Source organism: Peromyscus leucopus, chromosome 1 (assembly GCF_004664715.2).
Source record: "Peromyscus leucopus breed LL Stock chromosome 1, UCI_PerLeu_2.1, whole genome shotgun sequence".
Lineage (NCBI taxonomy): Eukaryota > Metazoa > Chordata > Mammalia > Rodentia > Cricetidae > Peromyscus > Peromyscus leucopus.
In genome coordinates this window covers 53,737,691-53,760,239 of record NC_051063.1, presented here as the reverse complement: position 1 = coordinate 53,760,239, position 22,549 = coordinate 53,737,691, and the positions used below count along the sequence as shown (strand labels likewise).

General features: G+C 52.0%; 3 protein-coding genes across 5 annotated transcripts; 2 read left to right on the top strand and 1 right to left on the bottom strand.

Annotated features, from left to right (window-relative positions):
* The first annotated feature begins 927 nt into the window (after positions 1–927).
* On the top strand, positions 928–7,889 carry B3gat3 (beta-1,3-glucuronyltransferase 3). Its single transcript, XM_028857934.1, has 5 exons — positions 928–1,161; positions 2,576–2,750; positions 6,207–6,567; positions 6,747–7,037; positions 7,384–7,889. Exons 1-5 carry the CDS (start codon positions 1,080–1,082, stop codon positions 7,480–7,482), a joined length of 1,008 nt encoding a protein of 335 aa, XP_028713767.1. The 5' UTR covers positions 928–1,079; the 3' UTR covers positions 7,483–7,889.
* Positions 7,890–8,047: 158 nt separating this feature from the next.
* On the bottom strand, positions 8,048–10,000 carry Rom1 (retinal outer segment membrane protein 1). The gene is made up of 3 exons (XM_028857933.2): positions 9,233–10,000; positions 8,628–8,874; positions 8,048–8,533 (listed from the first exon to the last, which is right to left on the bottom strand). The coding sequence occupies exons 1-3, from the start codon at positions 9,820–9,822 to the stop codon at positions 8,315–8,317; spliced, it is 1,056 nt and encodes a 351-aa protein (XP_028713766.1). The 5' UTR covers positions 9,823–10,000; the 3' UTR covers positions 8,048–8,314.
* A 122-nt stretch (positions 10,001–10,122) lies between these two features.
* On the top strand, positions 10,123–22,538 carry Eml3 (EMAP like 3). Of its 3 annotated transcripts, none has more exons than XM_037207428.1 (22): positions 10,123–10,200; positions 11,445–11,616; positions 11,701–11,958; positions 12,057–12,170; positions 13,328–13,395; positions 13,538–13,661; positions 13,884–14,054; positions 14,220–14,289; positions 14,375–14,485; positions 14,875–14,970; positions 16,026–16,181; positions 16,321–16,462; positions 16,829–16,980; positions 17,062–17,187; positions 17,269–17,400; positions 18,820–18,887; positions 19,398–19,486; positions 19,558–19,655; positions 19,785–19,872; positions 21,482–21,579; positions 21,839–21,970; positions 22,060–22,535. In XM_037207428.1, the coding sequence occupies exons 2-22, from the start codon at positions 11,510–11,512 to the stop codon at positions 22,261–22,263; spliced, it is 2,604 nt and encodes an 867-aa protein (XP_037063323.1). In that variant the 5' UTR covers positions 10,123–10,200; positions 11,445–11,509; the 3' UTR covers positions 22,264–22,535. The 3 variants fall into 3 exon arrangements, with proteins under 3 accessions (XP_037063323.1, XP_028713763.1, XP_037063331.1); XM_028857930.2 differs by lacking the exon at positions 10,123–10,200 and adding an exon at positions 10,330–10,616 and having other exon boundaries at positions 22,060–22,536; XM_037207436.1 differs by lacking the exon at positions 10,123–10,200 and adding an exon at positions 10,640–10,761 and having other exon boundaries at positions 22,060–22,538.
* The last annotated feature ends 11 nt before the right edge of the window (positions 22,539–22,549 follow it).

Below are 22,549 nucleotides of genomic sequence, written 5' to 3'. Positions count from 1 at the left end.
AAAATGCTCTACCAGCATTTAAAATATCCTCCTGTTAGTTGAACTTGCTAGGAAGGAGCTTCTACTCATCTGTTCTGGAGACAGGTAGAAAGATTACCTGAGTCAGAAGTTCAAGGCCATCCTAGACAACAGACCCTTTCAGATATAGGGGGGAAGGGGAGATGGACAACGGACGACGACTTTGCAGGCAGGTAGCAGTTCGAGTCCTAAGACTACTATGCATGTTGTAGGCTAGTCTGGGCTACATGTCTCAAAACTGTAGGTGGCTTTTTCTTTGGGCTGCCAGTTTACAAAAAACAACATGGAGACTTACTAACTATAAAAGGTCAGCCTTAGCCGGGCGGTGGTGGCGCACGCCTTAATCCCAGTCCTTGGGAGGCAGCGGCAGGCAGATCTCTGAGTTCGAGGCCAGCCTGGGCTACAGATTGAGTTCTAGGAAAGGCTCCAAAGCTACACAGAGAAAACTCTGTCTCGAAAAACAACGACAACAATAACAAAAAGGCGTGTGCCGCAACGCCCAGACCAAGGAAGACAATTTTTGGTTGGGAGGCACCATAACATGAGCTGTTATGTTAAAGGGTCGGAGCTTTAGGAAGATTGAGAACCACTGGAACAGACCCAGCTGAACTGGACTGGCACCTGGCAGGCCACAGATTTCATTCATTGGTTGAACAAGTATTGAACGGCTGTTTCTTTGAACATCCAGCGCTGGGTGCGGAGGCTGAAGGATGAATGGGTGTCTAGAAAACCCAAGGCAAGGGGCGGGACTTGTTCTCAATTTCGAGCTAGGTCCCACATGCTCCCATCAAGGTGCTGACAGCCGGCGATGAACGCCAGACGCAGCGGACGTGGCGTCATCGCCCTGGTTGGCCTACCAGGAGGGGGGACCGGAAGTCACCTTGGGGAGGGGCGCCACTGGCCGGAAGTGGTCCCGGGTGGCGCTCAGGGACCCAGGTTCTCGAAAAACTACAAGGGAGGGCGGGAAGGCGGGCGGGGCGGGGCCCGCGGGAGGGCCGAGGGGCGGGCGGACCTGTCCCTGCCGGGCCCCGGCGGACCCCGCCTGCCCCGGCGGCGCGGCCATGAAGCTGAAGCTGAAGAACGTGTTTCTTGCCTACTTCCTGGTGTCGATCGCTGGCCTCCTCTACGCGCTGGTGCAGCTCGGTGAGCGGGGCGGGGCGGGGTGCGGAGACGGGGCCGGCCCTAGACAGGGGTGAGCCCCGCAGACAGCTGCTTCCCGCTCGGCCCTCGGGACAGCTCTCGGTGGTCCCAGGTCTGGACCTCTCCGTGGCCTGCAGCTCCACGGGTGCCAGTCAGGCCGCGAGTCACCCGCCGCCGCCGCCGCCGCGCAGCCCGTTCCGCACCCTCCCCTCTCTGCCTCTCAGACTCGCGGGCTGACAGGTTTTTGAGAATCCTATGTTCGTTCTCCCTCAAGCTCTTGACCTCCGGTGCTTTTTTCCCCCCAAGACCATCTATTTCTCATCCTTCAGGTTTTAGGCCAGATGTCATCGCCGAGAGGACTTCTCTGACCACTTTAGCTCAAGTAACCCTTATTAGTCCCAATTCCTTTTTAATTTATTTCCTAAGTGGCTCATTATCGCAATTTGTAATGACTTTATTATTCTCTGCTTTATCTTTTTTTAAATAATTCGAGACAGGGTTTCTCTGTGTAACAGCGCTGGCTGTCCTGGAGCTCGCTCTGCAGACCACGCTGGCCTCGAACTTTTGGAGATCTGCTTGCCTCTGCCTCCCGAGTGCTGAGTGCTGAGATTAAAGGCGTGTGTGCGCTGGTGCCCCCCCTCCCCCCGTTCTTTGATTTATCTTAAAGCAGGGTTTCCCAGGAGTATTCAGTAAATGTTTATCCAGTGGTGGAATCAGTGAATTTACTGGCAAGTCAGTGGTCACATGATAATAGAGCAGTTTGAATCCAGCGTTTTATCCAGGAACTTGGTAAATGTTTTTTAGGTAGTGCTATTACATGAGCCTCGAGCAGTTCAGACTTCTCTATTCCTATTGGTCTAGAAGGTAAAATTAGTATCGTAGGTAGAAAGACTGGCAGACTGAGTTAAACTAGTAGCAGGTCTGAAGGTGTAGCGCAATAATAGAGCACCAGCAGGTTCGAGGCCCTGGGTTGGAGCCTCGGCAGAGAAAAAAAAAGTGACAGATGGACTTGATTAACAAGGAAGAGTTGAACCAGGTGATAGTGACTTCATGCCTTTAATCCCAGCAGTGAGTTCGAGGCCACCCTGGTCTACAGAGCTAGTTCCAGGATAGCCAAGGCTACACAGAGAAACCTGTCTCAAACAACAAAGAAAGAGTTGAATATAGTGGCCCACTATTTGGAAAACAGGCCAATGGGTTAAGGATCTGAGGCCAACTTGGGGCCATATAGCAAGACCCTATCTTCAAACAACAGTATAAAGAAAGATAGAGTGCCATGCTAAAAAAAACAGGTTAAAAGGGAGGCCCTGTACTGGCTAAGAGCTAGAACGATTTTGGCTCTGGGTTTCTGAACTGCTTACTGTCTTGTGGTTCTCTGCCCCAATTCCCACTCCCTGTTGGTGCTTTCTGGGACCAGGCCAGCCATGTGACTGCCTCCCTCCACTGAGAGCGGCCGCTGAGCAGCTTCGACTGAAGGACCTGAGGATTTCCCAGTTGCAAGCTGATCTCCATCGCCCACCCCCTGTCCCAGCCCAGCCCCCTGAACCTGAGGCTCTGCCTACAATCTATGTCATTACCCCAACCTATGCCAGGTACGGCTCTGGTATACCCAAGAGGTCTGCATTTACCGAGAAGACGGGTTAATGATGAATTTGGGGAGGCATTGAACTGGGGTGCGATCCTTAAACTAGAGTTTGCAAAATGTTATGATAAATGGTTTAGCTTTATTCAGATTTGTGGGAGAATTTTTTTCTACAAAAAAATAGGAAGTAGATTACCTTACTGCTACCTCCCCACCCACCCCCAGGTCAGTCAGGGTTTCTCAGTGTAGCCCTACCTGTCCTGGAACTAGCTCTGTAGACCAGGCTGGCCTCTAACTCATAGAGATCTGACTGTGTCTGCCTCCCGGAGTGCTGGGATTAAAGGCATGAGCAGCCTCCACCACCACTAGCTCTGGGTTACTGCTAAACTTTAAGATAGGACAATAAAGTTTGAAAGAATATTTGAGCTTGGCAATGAATTAACTCCTCTAAGGAACTTCTTGGTTAGAAAGTTCTAACATTTTGATTAGATCCAGGTGTGGTAGTTGACATCTGTAATCCTAGCACTTGACAGACTGATGACTGCTGGTTTGCACCCATCCTGAACTACAGAGTAAGACTCTTGTCTCAGAACAAACAAGCCCACAAACAAAAAGCACCCAACAACAAAAACAAACAAGAACTCCAGAGTAGATTAAAAACCGGGGCTAAGCAGGTCCAGGGGGACAATACCGGCTTAGCGTTCACTAGGCCCTGACAGTGGTCCCCAGCAGCAGGTTGTGGAAACTGCCTTTTTTTTTTTTCAGCCAGGGACTGTGCTGGATGATTGATGCTTTTTTTTTTTTTAAGTCAAAATCTTGTTTTAGTATTGATTAAACCAATTTAAGAGTATAGTTTGGGATCTGCAGCCAACAAATCCATAATCATGCTTTCCTGGACTCAGCTGACTGACCTACCTAGTGAGGCAGCTGTGGACACCTTCACATACACTTACACATTCCACCAACTCCCTGAGCATTGAACCAGTAATAAGGAAACCCAGAAGAGGCAAATCACACCACATATTCCTAGTGCTTTCTTTAAAATAATTTCAGGTTGTTGGGCATTTCAAAATTAACTGAATAGCTGGGCAGGGGTGGTGAGCATCTTTAATCCTAGTACTTGGAAGGCAGAGGTTGGAGGATCTATGATACTTCCAGGTCAGCCAGGGCTCCACATCCTGTCTCAAAATGAAAAAACAAATTATTTTCTTATCTGAGAAAAATGACCAGGATTTCCTTTTTTTTTTTTTTTTTTTTTTTTTTTTTTTGAGACAGGGTTTCCTTGTATAGCTGGGGCTGTTCTGGAACTTGCTTTGTAGACCAGGCTGGCCTCAAACTCAGAGATCTACCTGCCTCTGCCTCCCAACTGCTGGGATTAAAGGTCTGTACCACTGTACCACTGCCCAGCCCTTATTTTTATTTTTGGAAACAATGTCTCACTATGTAGCCATGGTTGGCCTGGAACTTGCTATGTAGACCTGGCTGGTTCTTGAACATATATGTCTTGGCCTTCCACGATCCAATTGGTTAAAATAAATTAGGATTTGTTACCTTGTTTACTTATTTACTTTTTATTTTTTTATTATTTATTTATTTATTTTTTGGTTTTTCAAGACAGGGTTTCTCTGTGTAGCTTTGCACCTTTCCTGGAACTCACTTGGTAGACCAGGCTGGCCTCTAACTCACAGAGATCCGCCTGCCTCTGCCTCCCGAGTGCTGGGATTAAAGGCGTGTGTTACCACTGCCCGGCTTACTTCTTATTTTATGTGTATATGTTCCTGCCTGAGTATATGTATGTGCACTGAGAATGTGCAGGTACCACAAAGGCCAGAAGAGGGTGGCAGGTCCCCTGGAACTGCAGTTACAGGTAGTTGTGAGATGATGTGGGTGCTGGGAATGGTCCTCTGTAAGACCATCAAGTTCTCTTAACTGTTTCTCCAGCTCTCTCTTTTTTTTCCCTTTCTCTTTTTTAATTTTGAGATAGGGTCTCACACTGACTGGCCTGCTTACTATGTAGACCAACCTAGCTACACTCACAGAGATCTGCCTGCTTCTGCCTCCTGAGTGCTAGGACTAAAAGTATGTGCCACCACAGCCAGCCTATCTTGTTTTTCTAAAATATACCTTTGTCTGGGATGTATAACTTGATGGCTGAGTGCTTGCTTAGCATGTGCAAGGCCTTGGGTTCAATCCCTAACCCTGAAATAAATAAATAATATTGTTGCTAGGGATAACGACATACTTATAACCTCAGAATTCAAATGGAGCCAGGAAAATTGTTGCCTTTGAGGCTAACCTGGGCTTCAGTGTGAGACTGTCTAAAAGCCAAAATATTTATAAGACTTACAAAAAAAATTTAAACAACAACAAACAAACAAAACAAAAAAACCCAAACAAACAAAAAAACTTACAAAGTTGGCCAGGTGGTGGTGGCACACGCCTTTAATCCTAGCACTCGGGAGGCAGAGGCAGGCGGATCTCTGTGAGTTCGAGGCCCGCCTGGGCTACAGAGTGAGCTCCGGGAAAGGCGCAAAGCTACACAGAGAAACCCTGTCTCGAAAAACCAAACCAAACCAAACAAAACAAAACCTTATAAAGTATCCATCTAATTTTATTTTTATTAGTTTGTTACTGGTAATTGAACTGCATACAGGCTAGGCAAATATGTGCTAGCCTTAGACTCCAAAGAGATCTGCTTGCCTCTACCTCCCAAGTGCTGGGATTAAAGGTATGCATCACTATGCTCATCTTCTTTTTTATTTTATTTTATTTTTTTATTTTTGGCTTTTTAAGACAAGGTTTCTCTGTGTAGCCTTGCCTACACAGAGATATCTGCCTGCCTCTGCCTCCCAAGTGCTGGGATTAAAAGTGTATGCCACCACTGCCCAGCTTATGCCCATGTCTTTAATCCAGTTTTATTCCTGAGTTAACTTGATGCTCAGATTAAGCCATTTCCCAAAGTATTTCACTTGATAAAACCGAGCATGCAGGGTATGGCCTCCCAGTACTGGGAGGCAGAGATAGGAGGAGCAGGAATTCAAGATTGTCCTCACCAGCATGTGCTGTTTGAGGCTAGCCTAACAACATAAGACCCTGTATCAAAAACCAGAACAAAGTACAACATTATTCAAACCCAGGTCCATTTGATTCCAAATCATGTGCCCTATAGTCTTGCCCCAGCCGAGTCCTGAGGTTGAAGTGGGTGCTGACCTGGTCTGGAAAGGCAGGGCAGGTGAACATCTGCATGAATTGACACTCAAGGAAGAGGGAGACAACTTGGCAGTCTCTTGATACTTGTTTGAATACCTGAAGCCCTGGGTCTGTCCTAAATAACACATGCAGAGCCTGGGCACTGGAGGAGGAAAAGCCAGGGGAGATGCTAACAGTGGCCGGGAGCAGCCGTCATCCTAAGTGCTGTGGACCAAGGTTGCCTGGCCCCTCCCTTCCTGCATCTCTCTCCCTGCAGGCTGGTACAGAAGGCAGAGCTGGTGCGGCTGTCCCAGACCCTGAGCCTGGTGCCCCGTCTACACTGGTTGCTGGTGGAGGATGCTGAGAGCCCTACCCCGCTGGTCTCGGGGCTGCTGGCTGCCTCTGGTCTTCTCTTCACACACCTCGCTGTCCTAACCCCCAAGGCTCAGCGGCTTAGGGAAGGCGAGCCAGGATGGGTTCGGCCCCGAGGCGTAGAACAGCGCAACAAGGCCCTGGACTGGCTCCGAGGCAGAGGGGGTGCTGTTGGGGGGGAGAAAGACCCGCCACCACCAGGGACCCAGGGAGTCGTGTATTTTGCTGATGATGACAACACCTACAGCCGGGAGCTCTTTAAGGAGGTGAGCTCTGGGATAAGAGAGGGAAAGAGGCCGAGAACACCAGCTCCCTTCTTTATCTTGCTTACCAGTGGTGGTGTAGGCTGCTGGGTGAAGATGGGGGACAGTATGGGAGAGGTGTCAGTGAACAAAGTGCTTCTTTCCCTGGGCCACCACTCTGTTTCTTCTCTCATCTCCATTAGATGCGTTGGACTCGTGGTGTCTCAGTGTGGCCTGTGGGGCTGGTGGGCGGCCTGCGATTTGAGGGTCCTCAGGTACAGGATGGCCGGGTTGTGGGTTTCCACACAGCATGGGAACCCAACAGGCCCTTTCCCCTGGATATGGCGGGATTTGCTGTTGCCCTGCCCTTGCTGTTGGCTAAGCCCAATGCCCAGTTTGATGCTACTGCACCCCGGGGCCACCTGGAGAGTAGTCTCCTGAGCCATCTTGTGGAACCCAAGGACCTGGAGCCACGGGCTGCCAACTGTACTCAGGTGAGAGGACGGAGAGACCGGCTCCGGGATGAGCAGTTAATGGGAGAAGTGGGGATGGGCGTTTGAACCAGGAGAGACCCTCCAGACCTCTGTTGAAAAGACTACTGAGAGTCAAGGCAGGGCTCCTGCCACTTTATCTTACAGACTTCTCCGAACTCGTGTGTATATCAGAAGGTCAAGGAACAAAAGCCCCATTTTAGAGGCGGTGAAATTCCCCCACCCCCATACTTCATACACTATATACCAACTCTGAATGTAGAGGGCGGGGGCTGGTGGAATCCATTCTAGATCACATACTCCAGGGCCCTGGGCATGGCTGGTCCTGACCCTAAACCTTCCTTCACAGGTACTAGTATGGCACACACGGACAGAGAAACCTAAGATGAAGCAGGAGGAGCAGCTGCAGCGGCAGGGCCAGGGCTCAGACCCAGCCATTGAGGTGTGATAGCAGCCTCACCCTGACTTCTACCTTATTTTAGGCACATACCTTGTGGGACTGGGCTCCAGGCCAGCCCAGGATGTGGTTTTTTTTTTTTTAAAAGACCTGACCCCTCAGAACCAGAGGCAGCCCCTCCAACCACAGGGTGTGGCCCAGCTGCTTCCCTCCCCTCCCCCAGCCTGCCCTGTGGCACTGCCCACAAGCTGGGGACAAGCAGCTGTTGTATGGAGCCAGGTCAGCCCCATCTGGGGTGGAGCAGGACAGATGGACTCAGGAGGGAGGGTGCCTGAGGGAACTGGGTAACTTATTGGGGACAAGCATGCACTGGGGGGCTAGAGGAGCTGGGCTGGACCCTCCCCACCTGAGCATGCCGATCCCCTTCCTACCTCTAGAATAAAGAATCTCAACCTGGAGGGCTCCGTGTCTCCCTTCACTTGGCAAATCTCCTTGCTGCTCTCTATCCCAAGAGAGACAGGCAGCCTGTTCCTACACACAGAGAAGGAGGCTGGCTCCTTCTCTGCACAGACATAGTCCTTCAGGCCCCATCCCCTAGACAAGAGAAAGAGCAGTGGCTTCCATCCAAAAACTTTATTGTAGAATCTGTACACTAGAAACAGTCTCCAGTCCTTTGGGTGTCTCTTTCCTGTCACTCTGATCTAAGTCTCAATCGTGATGGTTTTGGCTGCAAAGGCTGGGCTCCAGGACACCTGGACTCCTCCTCATTCCGGTCTGTCTCTGACTGCTCTAGCTCCTGTAATCCCAGGACCTCTCCTTCCCCAGCCTGAGTAAAGAATTGTAAAATTTCCATATTTGTCCAACCCCCCCCCACTTCAGGTTACTAGGCCTCAGGTAGAACCTCCTTGGGAGGTTCCTCTTCTGGTGGGGCCTCCTCAGGTGCTGGCTTGTGGGAGACCCCTCCCTGTAGCCATGCAGTTTTCAGTATGTCTCTCAGCCCGCCAGGAAAAAGATAGCCCTGGGTCTCTCCTTCCCCGTCAATGACTCCTCCAAGCCCCTCCAGCGCTGTCTGCAAATACCGCAAGCCAAGGAGCACTAGAGCCTGTGGGGAAGGAAGCAAGTGGAAAGACGGTGGTCAGTGGACTTGGGACCACAGGGCTGAAAGTGGAAGGAGGCGGGGCCCTTGATGGACTGACCTGCAGCAGGAAGGTGACAGCCAGCATGCTTCCCAGTGTGCCTGACAAACCCTGCAGGTGCCCCAGCAGCACCTCATGGCACCCTTGGGCCCAGAGGTTTAGGTTGGGCTGCCGAGGATCGAAGAGTGGATGGGCATAGGGGTCCGAGAGTTGGCTTTGCAGGCAAGGCCTGGGCGAGTGGGGGTTGCAGCAGGAGAAGGGGACTCCATCAATCAGGTATAGACCTTCCACATTGCTCTGAATCCGGCTGTAAGGGCATAGGCAATATAGTTACATGGCTGCAGACAGAGGCAGTTGAAAAAAAATTACTGTAAAACATCTACTGAGTGCTTTACTATCCAAGCATGCTTAATTTATCTCCACAACTCTGTAAGATAGGAGCTTATCTGGAAGATAAAGACAGGTATAGTTATCTCCATTTTACAGATGAGGAATGGGTCCAGAGTAGTTTGGCAACATGCCCTGGACAGCACAGATGATAAATAGAAGAGTTGTAATCCATTCTCTCAGCCACTCTGCTCTATTTATTGCATGTCTGAGTGAGAATTTCAAGACAAAGGAGGGAGTCTAGGGAGAAGGAAAAGAAAAGCAAATCAATCACTCACTCAACCACATCTTGGTCGCTGGGGTCCAGGTAACGGTTGCTGACCCATTGGACACCAAACCAATCCTTGTAGCCATGGCGTCCGCAGCAGTGGTACCTCAACTGCAACTCATCCATCAGTCGCTTGGCCTGACAATGTCCAGGCACCTCTGTGTCCTTGTAGTGAACCAAAGCAGCCTCCAGGCCCTCCTCCAATCCCTGGTGCAGACTTACAGGCAAAAAGAGAGTTAGCCCCAAGGCAAGGGCCAGCAATCCCCCGCCTGCAGCAGTGCCAGCCGCCAGCAGCGGACTCAGGACCCCTCGCCAGGGAGGGTATCGAGCTGCATCCAGACTCGCCCGGCTGGCTCCTGCGCCCCCTAGTCCTGTGCCTAGAGCCACCGCTCCTGCTGCCAGGGCAGTCTGGGGCAGGGCAGGGAATGAACAAGAGGGAGCCAGAAAGGTGCCAAGGTGCCACAGCTGTACCAGGAGGTGCCCACTACAGAGGAGGGTGAGGCCACCGGCCAGTGCCAGCAGCCAGGAGAGGAGCCAGAGCCCCTGCGCCAGACGGATACGGGGTTGGAGGGGCAGCACCACGGGCAGCACCGGCGCCATCTCCCATCTCTGCCCAAGGGAGTGAGGAGCCGTCGGGGCTTGGGGTTGGCTGGGGCAGGCAGGATGCTGAGTCAGCCCAGCCTGGCTTCAGCGGGGCTAATGCCATCCTGACCCCAATACCCTGGGCATCCTCCCACTTCAGCCTTAATAACCCTCTGCTAGCCCCAATTCAGGATGCCTTAGTCGTGCCCTTTAGGAAAGGCCCCGCCCCCAGGCAGAAGGCCCATTTCGTGACCCCGCCCTGGCCTTTCGCGGAAGTGAGAGTTTGGTACGCCCGGCTCCGGGTGTAGAGACCCAGACCTCAGGCCCTGGGTCCCTTCCCAAGTCCTCTGGGAGCCTGGGGCCCGGAAGCCCGGCTAGAGCCTAGCTGGGTGAGAGGTCAGCCGGGTGTCCCCGCCCCCGGCCAGACCCTCGGGGGGCCCGGACAGGGAAGGGTTACCTGGCGGCCCGCCCCCCCCCCTCCGGCCCGCCCCCCTCCCGCGCTTGCTGGCGACTCCCGGTCCCGCGCCTGTTTGTGCTGCGGCGCTGGGGCTCGGGTCGGCCCTGTCACTGCACCCCGGGGAGCCCACCCCGGGAGAGTAGCAGGCCCCAGTTCCACAGCGCCCCCGCCAAGCCTTGTCCCCCGCGCCCAACAGCGCCCCCCGGGGGTGGCACGGCATCCCTCCGCGCGCGCGCCCGGGGTGCTTCCTTCCCCTCTCCCCAGCCATGGCCCCCGCGGCTTAGACGCCTCGGCCGCCGTCGCCGCCGCCGCTCGGAGTAACGCGGGGGCCGGATGGACGGGGCTGCGGGGCCCGGTGAGTATGGGGCGGGGCGGGCGGCGTGGCCCGGATTCCGGGAGCGCCAGCCCGACGGGCGCTGCCAGTGCTGGACGGCTGTCTAGTGGCGTGCTCGCGTGCTCTTACACCCCAGGGGCTCTGAGCATCCTCCTCAGTTCTTCAGGTTGTCCGACTCTAGTTCCTAAGAACCTCCTACTGTCACTTCGGACTTCCTTAATGTCATTTTACTCCTTGGTTCTCCTAAGAAGTTTCCCTGACCACTGTGTCACTCTGGGCCTCTTCCCCGGGAATTCCGGCTCTTTTTATTTCGGACTGCCACAGTTACATTGGGATGTACGCTGTAACTGCTCTCCGCGGATACTCTGTATCGTCAGCAGATCTCGTTTCTTACACCCTGGCCCCTCAGTCTGACTTTACTGGCCTGTTCACTTTCTAGCTTGTTGACTGCGCTTGCATTTGGTAGAGACTTGCATTTGCTGGTGGGATGAGAGGGCTGTAGTTCCTCACCAGTTTTGCGCTTGCCATCTCTCTCGGGCTCCCACGTACCTCGGCAGTATTCCATACCGCCCCACCCCCCACTCCGCCCGGGTACTCCATGGTACTCCCTGTCTTTCCGGAGGCTGGGGTAGCAGCAGGAAGGCAGCTTTGCCAGGCTCACTGCATGCCCTGCTGGGAGGAAGCCCTTGATCCTCTCCCGTCCGTCTTTTCCCCTCTGGATAAGCCTCCAATCTTTGGACTGCTTGAAAAGGGGTAGTCCTAGTGGGTTGTCAAGTTGGGCAGGAGGACAGAACTCCCTTAATCTTCCAGGTAGTGGCACTTTTCTGAGTGTTGGTTGCCCTTCTCCAGGTGAGGGCCCTGCTCATGAGACCCTGCAGACCTTGAGCCGGAGGCTTCGGGTGCAGGAAGAAGAGATGGAACTGGTCAAGGCAGCCCTGGCAGAAGCCCTTCGTCTGCTGCGCCTGCATGGCTCCTGCACCTCCCTGCAGGGCTCTGGCACACCAGCTCCAACCCGGGACAGGTAAGCATGTCAGCACGCTCGGCGGCTCGGTCTTCCTCCCTGGGAACTTGGGGGCATCTCCTTGATCTGCTGTCTGCCCTGCAGCACTCCAGCTCCCCCGGGACTGCCACCTACCTGCAGCCCTTCCTTGGTGAGCCGAGGCACCCAGACAGAGGGAACGTTGGAGATGGAGCCATCCTCTGAACCACCTGGCCTGAGCAATGGGCCTCCAGCTCTTCAGGGGGCCGGCGAAGAGCCTAGTGGGACCCAGTCTGAAGGAGGATGCAGCAGCAGCAGCGGAGCAGGCTCTCCCGGCCCCCCGGGGGTCCTTAGGCCTCTGCAGCCCCTCCAGCGGTCTGACACGTAGGTGCCCTCTGCTGGAAGCGGAGAGGGGTGGGAAGTCTGGGAAGCAGGACTATAGATAGGGCTTGGCTTTTCACCTTTTCATTCTGCCCCACCAGGCCTCGAAGAAATTCCTCCTCCTCCTCCTCCCCCTCAGAGCGGCCCAGGCAGAAACTCTCCAGGAAGGCAGCTTCCTCGGCCAACCTGCTATTGCGGTCAGGGAGCACGGAGAGGTGGGTCAGCCTTCCCTTCTCCCTTATAAAGCTTGCTGTACCCCAGGCTCAGTTTCTTGACTTTCTCCATTCCTGGGTGGGGTGGGTGACCTCATTACCCAACAGGAAGAAAGAAACAAAGCATTCCTTGGTACTCCTGCAGTGTTCTGGGCACTGTGCTAAAACTCTCCTCCATGTCATTTAGGCCCTGTAACAAAAATTTGCTGAGTAGGTGGTCCCTTGTGCTCTCCATTAACCAGGTGAAGCAGGCTCAGAGAGGGCAATCAGTTGCCTGAGGTCACACAGTCAAGCTTGGAACCCCAATTTTTCCTGATTCTAGTTCTGCTAACCTTTTCATATCACAACGTACCTTTCAAAATTCTAGGAGCTCAAAGCTCCCATGACATTTTATTTACTTAGTTGAGACAGGTTCTCACACTGTAGCCTAGGTTGGCCTAGAATTCACTTTGTTGCCCAGGTTGGCCTAAAAGGCATGGTAGTCCTCCTTTCTTGGCCTCTGGAGTGCTGGGAAGAGACCTGGCAGCTCTGGTGATTTTTCACAGATGGCTGTTTGCAGAGTGTCAGCCGATCCCCCTCTCCCTGCAAAGTCCTGCCACTCCTGGACCACAAGGGGACATCCCAGAGTCAGGAAGTGTTGTCTGAGTGGTCCACTCTAGCCTTGTCCTTTCTCGGCGTCTACTTCGTTCTCTGAAGAGCTATTCTCAGCTTATCATCCAGTGACAGTGACCTCTGGAATCCACTCGTCATTTTCCTTTTGGGAGATTTTGCCTACCTCCCAGATTCCTGAACGGCAGGGCTGGTGTACACTCTGGTTTCACTTTGGCCCCATTTTACAAATATGGGAATAAAAGGGTTGCTAGAGGCCTAGAAGAAAGGGTGCAGGCTATGTGTTTCATGGTCCTGTTCTCTCATCTTTACATTGCCTTCTCTTTTTTCTCCTCTTTTCTCCCCCATCTCTTTCCTTCTTTTTTCTATCCTCTCACTTCTTCGTTTCCTTCTCTTTCTTTCTTTGGAACTAGAAGTCCCCGTCTCTCTGGTGCCCTTTGCTCTGACAGCGACCCCACACCAGCAGGCTGACTGCTGTCAGTATCTTGCCCCTCCCATCTCAGGTGTTGGGACTTGATCCTAGTCTTTACACTTTTACCTCTTCCCAATAGCCGTGGGAGCAAAGACCCCCTCTCCAGCCCTGGGGGTCCTGGATCTCGGAGGAGCAATTATAATTTGGGTATGTACAGGAGGAACTTAGACCATGGAATTAGGGTTTGGGCTATAGCCCTAGGAGCCACTTTGGGGGATCTGCCAGGTATGGTGGGTATGTTGCTATGGCCTTCCGGAAGGGAGGCTTACTTCTCTGCTTGTCTCTGTAGAAGGCATTTCAGTGAAGATGTTCCTTCGTGGCCGCCCCATCACCATGTACATTCCATCTGGCATCCGAAGTCTTGAGGAGCTGCCCAGTGGCCCACCCCCGGAGACCCTCAGCCTTGACTGGGTGTATCCTAACCCCTCCAGTTCCATGGGAACCACCCCTTCCCACTTTGGGTCCCCCTTCCTTCTTGACAGTTTCTTGCTGTGTCCGTGGGGTCAAGGAGTCCTCTGAGTCATTCCATACCACCCTGCTGTGGATGGTAATGCCGAGCAGAACTTCGCCATGCTTCCCTCTTTCTCCTCCTGTCTTTGGCCTGGCCCTTTCCTTGACCGTGGTCCCCAACACAGTTATGGGTACAGGGGCCGTGACTCTCGCTCTAATCTGTTTGTGCTGCGCTCTGGGGAGGTGGTCTACTTTATTGCCTGTGTAGTGGTGCTGTACCGGCCTGGGGGAGGCCCAGGGGGCCCTGGAGGTGGCGGCCAGAGACATTACCGGGGTCATACAGACTGCGTTCGATGGTGAGGGTCTTGGGGTTTGGGGCTGGTGGGCTTGACAGGAAGAGGGTCTCACTGGGGGTGGAAGGGCAGAAAGGACAACTGCCCTGCTGCTGCTTAAGCAAGGTGAAGGTGTCTTGGGTGGTCTCGAGAGACCCCCTTTCCTAGCGTTCTCCTCCCTCCACTCAGCCTTGCTGTTCACCCTGATGGTGTTCGTGTAGCCTCAGGACAGACAGCTGGAGTAGACAAGGATGGGAAGGTAAGGTCAAGTCCGAATATCAAGCAGCCAGGAGGACCTTCCAAACCAGCTTTCTTCACAGTTCTGATCCCTTCTCTTCCACTAGCCCTTGCAGCCTGTGGTTCACATCTGGGACTCAGAGACGCTTCTAAAGCTGCAGGAGATTGGACTGGGTGCCTTTGAACGTGGTGTGGGGGCCTTGGCCTTTTCAGCAGTGGTGAGCTGGGCACAAAGCTTCTAGACCCTTGTTGGTTGGTTTGTTTTTTTTAGGCAGGGTCTCATGTACCTTAGGCTGGCCTCTAACTCAATGTATAGGCGAGGGTGTCTTTGAACTCTTGATCCTTTTGGCTCTAGCCTCTACCCACCAACTGTTATAGGCATATGCCACCGTGTCTGGCTAGATCCTTCTTCTTGCTTATGATACCATTCTTTCATTTTACCAGGAAGCCTGGGGGAAGTTCTGGTGTCCTGGGATCATCCAGCTAGTTCTCCTGAGAAAGAGATACCTGTCAACTTCTTTTGCTTTCCCAGCTGTGATAGAACCTCTGTCTAATGTTAGGAATGTCCAGACCTCTAGAGCTCATAGTGTTGTGTCCCCATTCTCAGGATCAGGGCGCTTTTCTTTGTGTTGTGGATGATTCCAATGAGCACATGCTGTCAGTGTGGGATTGCAGCCGGGGAGTGAAGCTGGCTGAGATCAAGGTGAGGAGCCTAGATGGCTTAATGGTTTCCGAATCTTGGGTAGGGTAGGAATGGTGGAATGTAGACAGTCCCAGACTTACTTATACATACACTTCCTTTCTGACTAGGGCAAAGCTCTCAGTTCTCTCAGCTTTTGTTTCTTAATCTGTGAATTGGGAACTACAGAAGTTCTAACAGGGAATATAGTTTTTAGGGGGTCAGGTTTTCTTTCTTTGTGATGTTGAGGGTCAAACCAGGGCCTTGAGTCCTCCAGGCAAGCATTCTACCACTGCCCTACACCTCCAGCCTTCTACCAGAGTCTTGAAGGAAGAATTATCCTGGGGCCTCTGGGCTATTGCAGACCAGCCGGCAGGATGCAGATTGAGTTAGAGTAGACTTTGGTGGCACAAGCCTGTAATATCAGTGACTCTGAAGACAGCGTGAGGAAAGCGGGCCGGGGAGATAGCCCAATAGTAGAGTGTTTACCTAGCACACACAAGGCCCTAAGTTTAATCCATCTCAGTACTGCACTGCAAATAAATTGAAGAGTCAAGAGCTGGGCGTAGTGGTTCATGCCTGTAATTCCAGCACTTGAAAAGCTGAAGTAGGTTCACTGAGAGTTCTAGGCCAGGCTGGTCTATAGATTAAGAAGTTGTCTCAACAAACAAAGACAAATTAAAGAAAAAAAAAAAAAAGCCACAGGAGGATCAGGAGTTTAGGGTTTATCCTCAGCTGTCTACATTGGCAGTTCCAGGACTGCCAGAGGTACATGATACTGTCACAAGAAACAAAACAAAATGCTTGGTAGCTGTGGTGGTGCACACCTTTAATTCTGGTACTTGGGAGGCAGAGGCAGGCGGATCTCTGAGTTTGAGGCCAGCCTGGTCTACAGAGCGAGATCCAGGCCAGCCAGGGCTACACTGAGAAACCCTGTCTCTTAAGAACAAAGCAGCAACCACCACCACCAAAAACAAAACAACAACAACAACAAATAATAATAATAATAAAAAACTGAAGCATCAAAGACAGTGAAGGTGCTGGGGGCTTGGCTGAACCGAGTGTCTTCCTTTCTTCAGAGTACAAATGACTCAGTCCTGGCTGTTGGCTTCAGCCCTCGTGACAGCAGCTGTATTGTTACCAGTGGAAAATCTCATGTTCACTTTTGGAACTGGAGTGGTGGAGCAGGGGTTCCTGGGAATGGGACCCTCGCCCGGAAACAGGGTGTTTTTGGGGTGAGGTGTGGATGGGTGAGGTGGTGGGGAGGGCGTGGGACTGAGTACTGTAGACTCTAATGTGCCCCAGCACCCCCAACTGTCCTGTGACAAATGGTCTTTGCCTTTCACTTTGACCTCTGACCTCTGCCCACTCCAGAAATACAAGAAACCCAAGTTTATCCCTTGCTTTGTGTTCCTCCCTGATGGGAACATTCTTACTGGAGACTCCGAGGGGAACATTCTCACTTGGGGGCGAAGTGTCTCTGATTCCAAGACCCCAGGCAGGGGTGGGGCCAAAGGTATGTGGCTGGGGACAGCATCGAGGATGTTTGTATCTCAGAAATTCTGTGGGAGGGAACGGAGCAGAAAGTTTCCCCTAGTTTCACTTTGCAGACTGATGAACTCTCTCGGCGGGGCCCAGTCTAGAAGGGTGGGGAGCCAGACGGTAAAGGAGAAAAGGCTGGGGATTTGGGTTTGTCAGATCTCAGGTGCAAAGTTCCGTTTCGCCAATATTACTGTGAGCTGACTTGGCAGTCACTAAGCTTGGAGTCTTCTGTAGGCGCTCAGTAACTGGGAGTTGCCCTGGGTTGTGATGGTCTAAGCTGCCCCCCTCCCTCCTTCTCCAAACCCTTAAGAGCATGACTGACCTAAGGCTTTACCAACAGAGACCTACACAATTGTGGCCCAGGCCCACGCCCATGAAGGGTCCATCTTTGCCTTGTGTCTCCGACGGGATGGGACAGTGCTTAGTGGCGGTGGGCGGGACCGACGGCTGGTGCAGTGGGGGCCTGGGTTGGTGGCCCTCCAGGAGGCTGAGGTGAGAGATGGGCTGGGGCAGGGAAGGGGGCGGGGAGGAGAATGGTCCGGGGGCTTTTGACATTCTGCTATTACTCTGTAGATTCCAGAGCACTTCGGAGCTGTGAGGGCCATCGCAGAAGGACTTGGTTCCGAGCTGCTGGTGGGGACCACGAAGAACGCGTTACTGAGGGGAGATCTGGCTCAGGGCTTCTCCCCTGTTATTCAGGTTGGGGAACCGAAAGCCAGGGGAAGTAGTAGGGAAGGGAGCTGGGGCAGAGCAGTGGGGACAAACTGTGTTCTGCTGCAGGGCCACACTGATGAGCTGTGGGGACTGTGTACACATCCCTCCCAGAACCGCTTCCTCACCTGTGGCCATGACCGGCAGCTCTGCCTGTGGGATGGGGAAGGCCATGCACTGGCCTGGAGCATGGACTTAAAGGTAGAGTCAGCTGCCCTTGGCCCACCGTGCTACCGCTGTCCTTATTCCCTGACATTGCCTTTCCTTCTACATCTGGAACACCCAGTTGTGTTGTGGTTATCGGCTATTCAAATACAAACGCTGGACAGACTGGTGAGAGTGAGGCTGTGCTAGCTGGGCACTGCTGTTGCCCCAGGCCTCATCTTGGTTCAGCAGCTAAATAGTTCGTCTGTAGCACAGCTAAGTGGTTTGAGTGTCTTTCCCTTACTAGGGTCCAAGAGACCTGTCTAGCCCAGGTCTCCCATACCCCACCTTCTCTGGCTGCCTTGGAAGGACCCTTTGAAGTTACTAAGATGACAAGGTGTCCACCCAACTTCCCTTCCTAGAAAGCCATCTCTTTTTAATTGAACTTAATTTTTTAAAAGATTTATTTATTTATTATGTATACAGTATTCTGCCAGCATATATGCCACATGCCAGAAGAGGGCACCAGATCTCATTACAGATGGTTGTGAGCCACCATGTGTTTGCTGGGAATTGAACTCAGGACCTCTAGAAGAGGAGCCAGTGCTCTTAACCTCTGAGCCATCTCTCCAGCTCCTAAACTTTATTTATTTATTTAAGATTTATTTGCCTGGCTGTGGTGGCCCACGCCTTTAATCCCAGCACTTGGGAGGCAGAAGCAGGCGGATCTTTGTGAGTTCGAGGCCAGCCTGGTCTACAGAGTGAGATCCAGGAAAGGCTCCAAAGCTATGCAGAGAAACCCTGTCTCAAAAAACAAAACAAAAAAAACAAAAAAAAAAAAAAAAAAAAACCACAACCAAACAAAAAAGATTTATTTATTTATTATGTATACAGTGTTCTGCTTGCATGCCAGAAGAGGGCACTGGATCTCATTACAGATGGTTGTGAGCCACCATGTGTGCTAAGAATTGAACTCAGGATCTCTGGAAGAGCAGCCAGTGCTCCTAACCTCTGAACCATCTCTCCAGCTCCCCTACACTATTTTTTATTTATTTATTTATTTATTTATTTATTTATTTATTTATTTATTTTTTTTTTCTGTTTTGAAATAGTGTTTCTCTGTATAGCTTTAGAGCCTGTCCTGGATCTCACTCTGTAGACCAGGCTGGCCTCGAACTCACAGAGATCTGCCTGGCTCTGCCTCCCGAGTGCTGGGATTAAAGGCGTGCGCCACCACTGCCTGGTCTAAATTTTAGTTTTAATTAGTGTTTATATACATATTTTGGGTGTGACCCAGGCCTTTTCCTCCCCGACTCCCGGGCCCCTGTCCTCTACATGCTCACATCTCTGTATTTCCCCTTGCACCTCCATCCTGTGTGTTCTACTGCCCTCCCATCCCCGTCCCTTGAAGCCTCTCCCCTGCCTCATGGGCCCCTTAAAAAGGCATTTTCCTGAATTTCCCTTCTCTCTCCTCAGGAGACAGGTCTGTGTGCTGACTTCCACCCAAGTGGGGCAGTGGTGGTTGTAGGACTGAACACAGGGAGGTGAGAGGACACCACATCTCCTAGGAAGAAAGGCAGGGGGTCTGGGAAGGGCTCTTGGTAACAGGGGAGGAAGAGGTGTTGAACCCCACCTTTTGTATTTGGGCTTCTCTGTCGCCCAGGCCTCCCTCTCCTGCAGTCACCAGGCCTTCCTCAGCTAGATTCTTGAGTCTGTCATCCAGGATGGGGAAGCAGTGGGGCTGGGAGGAGTGGATGTGGGTGGGCAAACAGGGAAGTGACAGGCTCACCAACTCCACAGAGTTTTTGCGGTAGGCCTGGCCTGGCCTGCAGTTTCTGACTTCTTTTCCAGGAGGCCTCAGAAACCCTCCCTCAGCTTCTGTCTGCCCCTAGCCTCTTCCCATTCCCCAGTTTAAGAGTGCAATGGTGGCCTCTCTCGAGACATGACAGCCTTTCTGAGGTTCTCTGTCTCATGGAGTACCCTCCCTGCTCAGGGTCTCCCTGGGGGTGGGCTCACATCCTGCCCTCTCACTTCCCTCCTTTCTCCCCTTTCAGGTGGTTGGTTTTGGACACAGAGACCAAAGAGATTGTGTCTGATGTCACTGACGGCAATGAACAGCTCTCAGTTGTCCGGTATAGCCCAGGTGGGAGCCACCCCCACCCTGGACTTGGGTCCTGCTCTGGCTCTTCTGTGTCTGAATAACTCTCTTTGTAGATGGGTTGTACCTGGCTATTGGTTCCCATGACAACATGATCTACATCTATAGCGTTTCCAGTTGTGGTACTAAGTCCAGCCGCTTTGGCAGATGTATGGTAAGAATGCTAGAGTAGAAGGTGGGATGTGTTAATTGTGCCCAGAGATGGGGGTCTGACGCATTAAGGGCTAGTCTGGGGATGGGAAATGGTAGCTGTCTTGTCAAATTCTTGACTCTTGTTCCCCAGGGGCACTCCAGTTTTATCACTCACCTTGACTGGTCCAAGGATGGGAATTTCATCATGTCCAATTCTGGGGACTATGAGATTCTTTACTGTGAGTGGCGGGGTGATGGGGATAATTGAAATGTGTTTTGTTTGTATCAGGCTGGCCTGGAATTCTCTATGTGGCCCATGCTGCCTTTAATTTGTCACCCTCCTAGTTATGTCTCCTAAGTGACTACAGATGTGGGTGCTGATAGGAGGCTTCTAGTCAGGGGGGATGATGGAATTAGAGGAGCATCTAGCAGAGGGGCTGATATGAAGGTGCGATGGAGTTGGAATTATACACATAGGAGAGATCCTGTGACTAGGTAAAGTACAGTTTCACACAATGTCTTCTTTCCACAAGAACTTAAGGGGGTTGAAAAAAAAAAAATGGGCCAGGTTTGGTGGTGCATGCCTTTAATCCCTGAACTTGGGAGGCAGAGGCAGGCAGATGGATCTCTATGAGTTCAAGGCCAGCCTGATCTACATAGTGAGTTCCAGGCTAGCCAAGGCGACTTAGCAAGACTGTCTTAAAAAACAAACAAACAAACAAAAAAACACAAAAAAAACAGCAACAACAACAACAAAATAAGCCAGGCAGTGATGGCGCACGCCTTTAACTCAGGAGGCAGAGCCAGGTGGATCTCTGTCAGTTCGAGGCCAGCATGGTCCACAGAGCGAGATACAGGACAGGCACCAAAGCTACACAGAGAGACCCTGCCTCAAAAAAACAAAAACAAAAACAACCAAAAAAAAAAAAAACCCAAACCAAACCAAAAAGCCCTGGCTGTGGGGGCACATACCTTTAATCCCAGCACTCAGCAGGCAGATCTCTGAGTTTGAGGCTAGCCTGGTCTACAGTGTGAGTTCCAGGACAGCCAAGGCTACAAAGAGAAACCCTGACTCAAAAAACAAAAAACAAAACAACACCCTCCCCAAAAATACTCCCCCCCCAAAAAAACAAAGGGAAAGGAATGATGCAGTAAGAAAAGGTTGTCTTAGTACAGTTTCCCCAGTAAGTGTGGTGGGGCTCACTTATTTAGGAAGGAAAAACTGATGGGAAACTGTTAGAACTTTATCCAGAGGATGAGGCAGGAGGGTGGAGAGTTCCAGGTTTGTCTAGGCTAGACTCTCTCTCTTTTCAAGACAAGGTTTCCTCTACATTTCCCTGGCTGTCCTAGAACTTGCTTTGTAGACCAGGGTGGTCTGGAACTCAGAGATCAGTCTGCCTCTCGAGTGCTGGGATTAAAGGCATGTGCCACCATGCCAGACTTAGACAATCTTTCTTTTTCTTTTCTTTTTTTCTTTCTTGTTTTTCGAGACAGGGTTTCCGTGTAGCTTTGGAGCCTGTCCTGGCCTTGAACTCAGAGATTTCTTTTCTTTTGAGACAGGTGTGTGTGTGTGTGTGTGTGTGTGGCCTTGGCACTTGGCTATCCTAGTACTAGCTCTGTAAACCAGGCTCGAACTCACAGAGATCCACTGCCTCTGCTCCTGAGTGCTGGAATTAAAGGTGTGCACCACCACCACCTGGCTGGGCTTAGACTGTCTTAAAGCCAAACCAAATCAAACAACTTCAGTGGGAACTCAGGAAGCACATAGTGAGGTTCATAATGGATGGTTGGCCACACCTGGGATCAGGTTTGTTCCCAACTGAGCTGGCTGGGGAAATTTCTACCTAGGGGACGTGGCTGGAGGCTGCAAACTACTAAGGAATCGCTATGAGAGCAGAGACCGGGAGTGGGCTACCTACACCTGTGTGCTTGGCTTCCACGTCTACTGGTGAGCAGTGAAGCCAGCATGCAGAACCCTTTAGGAGGGCTGGGGAAAACAAGGTGGAACCAGTTCTGGGATCAGAATGCTGGGTGTGTGTCATGTGTGGCAGGGTGGGCATCAGAGCGGCAAATCCAGGCCAAGAGATCCCTTTGGACCTTGGGACTGGGAAGGATTGTCTAGAGTTCAGTGGCAGCCTGGAAACACTGTACACTGCAGCTCTAGGTTGTGGGGAAGCAACTTGGCTGAGGCTACCTGTTTTGTTAGGTGTGTGGCCTGATGGCTCTGACGGGACAGACATCAACTCCCTTTGCCGCTCCCACAATGAACGTGTGGTGGCTGTAGCGGACGACTTCTGCAAAGTACACCTTTTTCAGTATCCGTGCGCTCGAGCCAAGGTGAGGTCTTAGGGGGACCATTGGGCCCAGGTGGGTAGGCATGCGACCCTGGCACTGCTGCCACTGTACTTTTTTTTTTTCTGATTCAGGCGCCAAGTCGTATGTATTCAGGCCATGGCAGCCATGTGACTAGCGTCCGGTTCACGCACGACGACTCATACCTCGTCTCCCTAGGTGGCAAGGATGCCAGCATCTTTCAGTGGCGAGTGTTGGGCGCTGGGGGCTCTGGGCAGGCTCCTGCCACGCCTTCTAGAACTCCCTCTCTGTCCCCAGCCTCCTCCCTGGACGTGTGATCAATGCTGGATGGTTTTGTCTCTCTGGAACTGTGGCCTTGCCCCGCCTTGGCCAAAACCCCTAGGACCAAGGGCAGCCCTTTTTCTGGGTTGGCTTTTTCTTTGACTTCAGTACATTCACAATTGCGCATTTTCCCATAGGGGCGAAGCGCCCCATTGCACACGCGATAACGACTCGCTGGCTGAGCCGGGCAACCCCAGCTCTGACTCTCTTTGCCTGGTGAGGGGCAATAAAATGGAAAAAAAAAAAGTCAATGCCTGATGCTTTTGTGGAGTGCGGCGGGTA

Bases quoted from the DNA above. Each gene is read 5' to 3' on its own strand.
- Rom1 (XM_028857933.2), bottom strand. From the start codon at position 9,822: ATGGCGCCGGTGCTGCCCGTGGTGCTGCCCCTCCAACCCCGTATCCGT. The intron at 8,875-9,232 runs GTGAGTGATTGA...ATGCCCTTACAG, and splicing joins AGCGACCAAGATGTGGTTGA to CCGGATTCAGAGCAATGTGG. The intron at 8,534-8,627 runs GTCAGTCCATCA...CCTTCCCCACAG, and splicing joins CTGTCACCTTCCTGCTGCAG to GCTCTAGTGCTCCTTGGCTT.
- Eml3 (XM_028857930.2), top strand. From the start codon at position 10,595: ATGGACGGGGCTGCGGGGCCCG. The intron at 10,617-11,444 runs GTGAGTATGGGG...GCCCTTCTCCAG, and splicing joins GGACGGGGCTGCGGGGCCCG to GTGAGGGCCCTGCTCATGAG. The intron at 14,486-14,874 runs GTGAGCTGGGCA...CCCCATTCTCAG, and splicing joins CCTTGGCCTTTTCAGCAGTG to GATCAGGGCGCTTTTCTTTG.
- B3gat3 (XM_028857934.1), top strand. From the start codon at position 1,080: ATGAAGCTGAAGCTGAAGAACGTGTTTCTTGCCTACTTCCTGGTGTCG. The intron at 2,751-6,206 runs GTACGGCTCTGG...CTCTCCCTGCAG, and splicing joins ATTACCCCAACCTATGCCAG to GCTGGTACAGAAGGCAGAGC. The intron at 6,568-6,746 runs GTGAGCTCTGGG...CATCTCCATTAG, and splicing joins GCCGGGAGCTCTTTAAGGAG to ATGCGTTGGACTCGTGGTGT.